The sequence below is a fragment of the Teleopsis dalmanni genome, chromosome 2 (assembly GCF_002237135.1).
Source record: "Teleopsis dalmanni isolate 2A chromosome 2, ASM223713v2, whole genome shotgun sequence".
Lineage (NCBI taxonomy): Eukaryota > Metazoa > Arthropoda > Insecta > Diptera > Diopsidae > Teleopsis > Teleopsis dalmanni.
Genome location: NC_051847.1, coordinates 115,809,725 through 115,812,227, shown reverse-complemented (window position 1 = coordinate 115,812,227; position 2,503 = coordinate 115,809,725). Strand labels below are relative to the sequence as shown.

At 40.0% G+C, this 2,503-nt stretch overlaps 1 protein-coding gene across 1 annotated transcript in view; it reads right to left on the bottom strand.

Annotated features, from left to right (window-relative positions):
* Nucleotides 1-1,075: 1,075 nt before the first annotated feature.
* The window catches only part of LOC119675529, a 2,755-nt gene continuing 1,327 nt past the window's right edge, over nucleotides 1,076-2,503 (bottom strand). The window contains exon 7 of the mRNA XM_038086735.1: nucleotides 1,076-1,152. Coding sequence (XP_037942663.1) covers nucleotides 1,076-1,152 — 77 coding nt within the window. The remainder of the gene's footprint in view (nucleotides 1,153-2,503) is intronic.

Sequence of the window (2,503 nt, the reverse complement as noted above, 5' to 3'; positions counted from 1 at the left end):
AACTACACAATCGCTGATTTAAAAATTCCAAAGACAGAATTACCGAAGGAATAAGCACTCTCTCCTCCGAAGATGGAGACAGAAGTATATCATCTTTTGAACTAGTAGACGAACTTTTCAATAGAATGGCGCTGTTTTCAGAACTCTCACCGATATCGGATGAGGACAATGCGAACAGTAACGTCATCGAAAATATTTAATATGTTGAGGGTTGAGCAAATAAATCTGCAATATTCTTGAGGAGGCCTTAGCAGTCCTCATTCTCCGACTGACTGCCAAAGAGCGGATATTCTGTTGATCAAAGAACCTTGACTTCTTAACAACTGGGATGGTGGATTGAATATTAACAGATGAAAATCAACAAACACAGATCCTGATATTCTAGTAAATATGGGTACCTGATATTCCTCATTCGTGATCTTCATTAGTACCTTGACACAGAGACATCTCGGGCAACGCCTGGGCAGATGAATTGTCAAGGTAGGCAGATATGCTCTCTGACATTATTACTTACTTACTTATTTGGCCATAACAACCCGTTACAGAGTTTCGCCCTGACGCATCATGTCTCCCCAGGCGCCTCTGCTGCGTGGGCGCATTCTCCAGTCTCGTACATCAAGTCCAGTTAGTGCTCCTTCAACTTGACTTGATTTTTCGTCGGAGCATCTTCACCCATTCTCACGACATGACTAAGTCAGCGAAGCTGCTGGATGTTAATTCGATGAATTATATTAATGCCGTAATGCCGTGAGTTGGAATGTGGCTTTAATCTTTCACAGAGTGCAGTTGAAAGAACCTTGTACGCGACAGGTATTAGGCTCATCCCGAAATAGTTGGCGCAAATCGCTGGATCATTTTTTTTCAAAACAGGACAAAGAATACTAAGATTTCAATCACTTGACAAAATTTCATATAACCATATTCTGCAGATAAGCTGATGCATGCACCCTATCAGCATATTGTCGTCGGTCTTAAACAATTCTGCAGGTAGTCCGTTTGCGCCTGCCGCTTTGTTGTTTTTTAGTTGTTGTTGTTGTAAAGCAACACTCATTTCGTTATGGCTAGGTGGTGGAATTTAAACACCATCTTTTTCTGTTGGGGGCTCCAGTTTAGAGCAATGTTCTTTCCATATTTTCAGTACACTCTGCGTATCTGTAACCAGATTACCATTTTCGTCCTTACACGTTGACGCACCAGGCTTAAAACTTTCATTCAGAAGGTTGAGTTTTTGATAAAATTTACGGTCATTATTCCTGTTTCTACACACCTCGATTTCCTCTCGCTCACGCCTTTCTTGATCTTGTTTCTTCCGTCTGTAAAGACGCTCTCTATCTTCCTCATCTTCCGATATTGTTCACGCACGGCTCGCGAAGCTGGTGACTGCAGTTCCTTTTTACAGGCCGCGTTTTTCGCAGGAGTAGTGTGACGATACTCCTCGTCATATCATTAGTTGCGTCAAAGGGGACGTTGGAAACCAAGGACATCTTCTGCAGTTGTGCGTAGAGAGTGAGAGATATGTCTCCATTGTCTAACGGTATTATCGGGACGAGAAGGTTGGTTGTTTAATCGACTAGAGAGTTAAGCGGTGAAGACTTCGGCTGTCTCTTGTACACGAGAGCGTATGTTGTTAGCGGTACTAAGGTAGTGGTCTGAGTCGATATTTGGACTACAGAATAAACGTACGTTCAGCAGACTTGAACCATGTCTTGCGTCAATCAATCTGGTTTCGAGTTGATTGATTTGCAGATATCCACGATGCCTAATAAATACCACGGTGTGGGAATTTGGTGCTACATACTACCATTTTTCGTAGCACAGGAAAATCAAGTAGCATCAGACCGTTTTTGGAGGTTGATTCATGGAGGCTAAATATTTCGGCAGTTTGACCAAAATCGCATCCAAATTCACGCCTATTTACATGGCAGCTGTAGTATACATCACAGTTTGCTCTTTTAGAGCAGTCTTGTCTTTTTCATCGCATTTCCTGGATAATGGTGACGCCTTACTGTAATCGTTACAAGTAATAGTTATTAAATCGCCGCTATTTATTGGCGTTCCTTATTATAAAATAGATCACTATTTTAAAAATAAAAGAATGGTTGTATGGTTGGAGAACTTGGTGCGCTTCTTATGAGTGCATTTCTTGTTCTTATTTTTATTTAGGTTTTTACTTTCAACTTAACCTAGGTACATAACGACGCAGCGTATGTACTTTCTTATTTACTAAATGTTTTATAATTATTATATATATTTGTGTTATTTATTTTAATATTTTAAATGTAGTTTTATTTATGTACAAAACGGCGCAGCGTAAGTACTTTTCTATTTAATAATTTTTTGCTAAGTAAGCGTCTTCGATTCCACTTTTTTCGAGTGCGCTTACTGTTGATGTTATTGTATATGCAGTAATGCCTGGCAAGCATACGGTTAAATCGAAGGCAAAGTGCCGACGATATGTGTGGTGTCAAATTCCTTGTGTGTGGAATTATGAATTTGTTTGTAA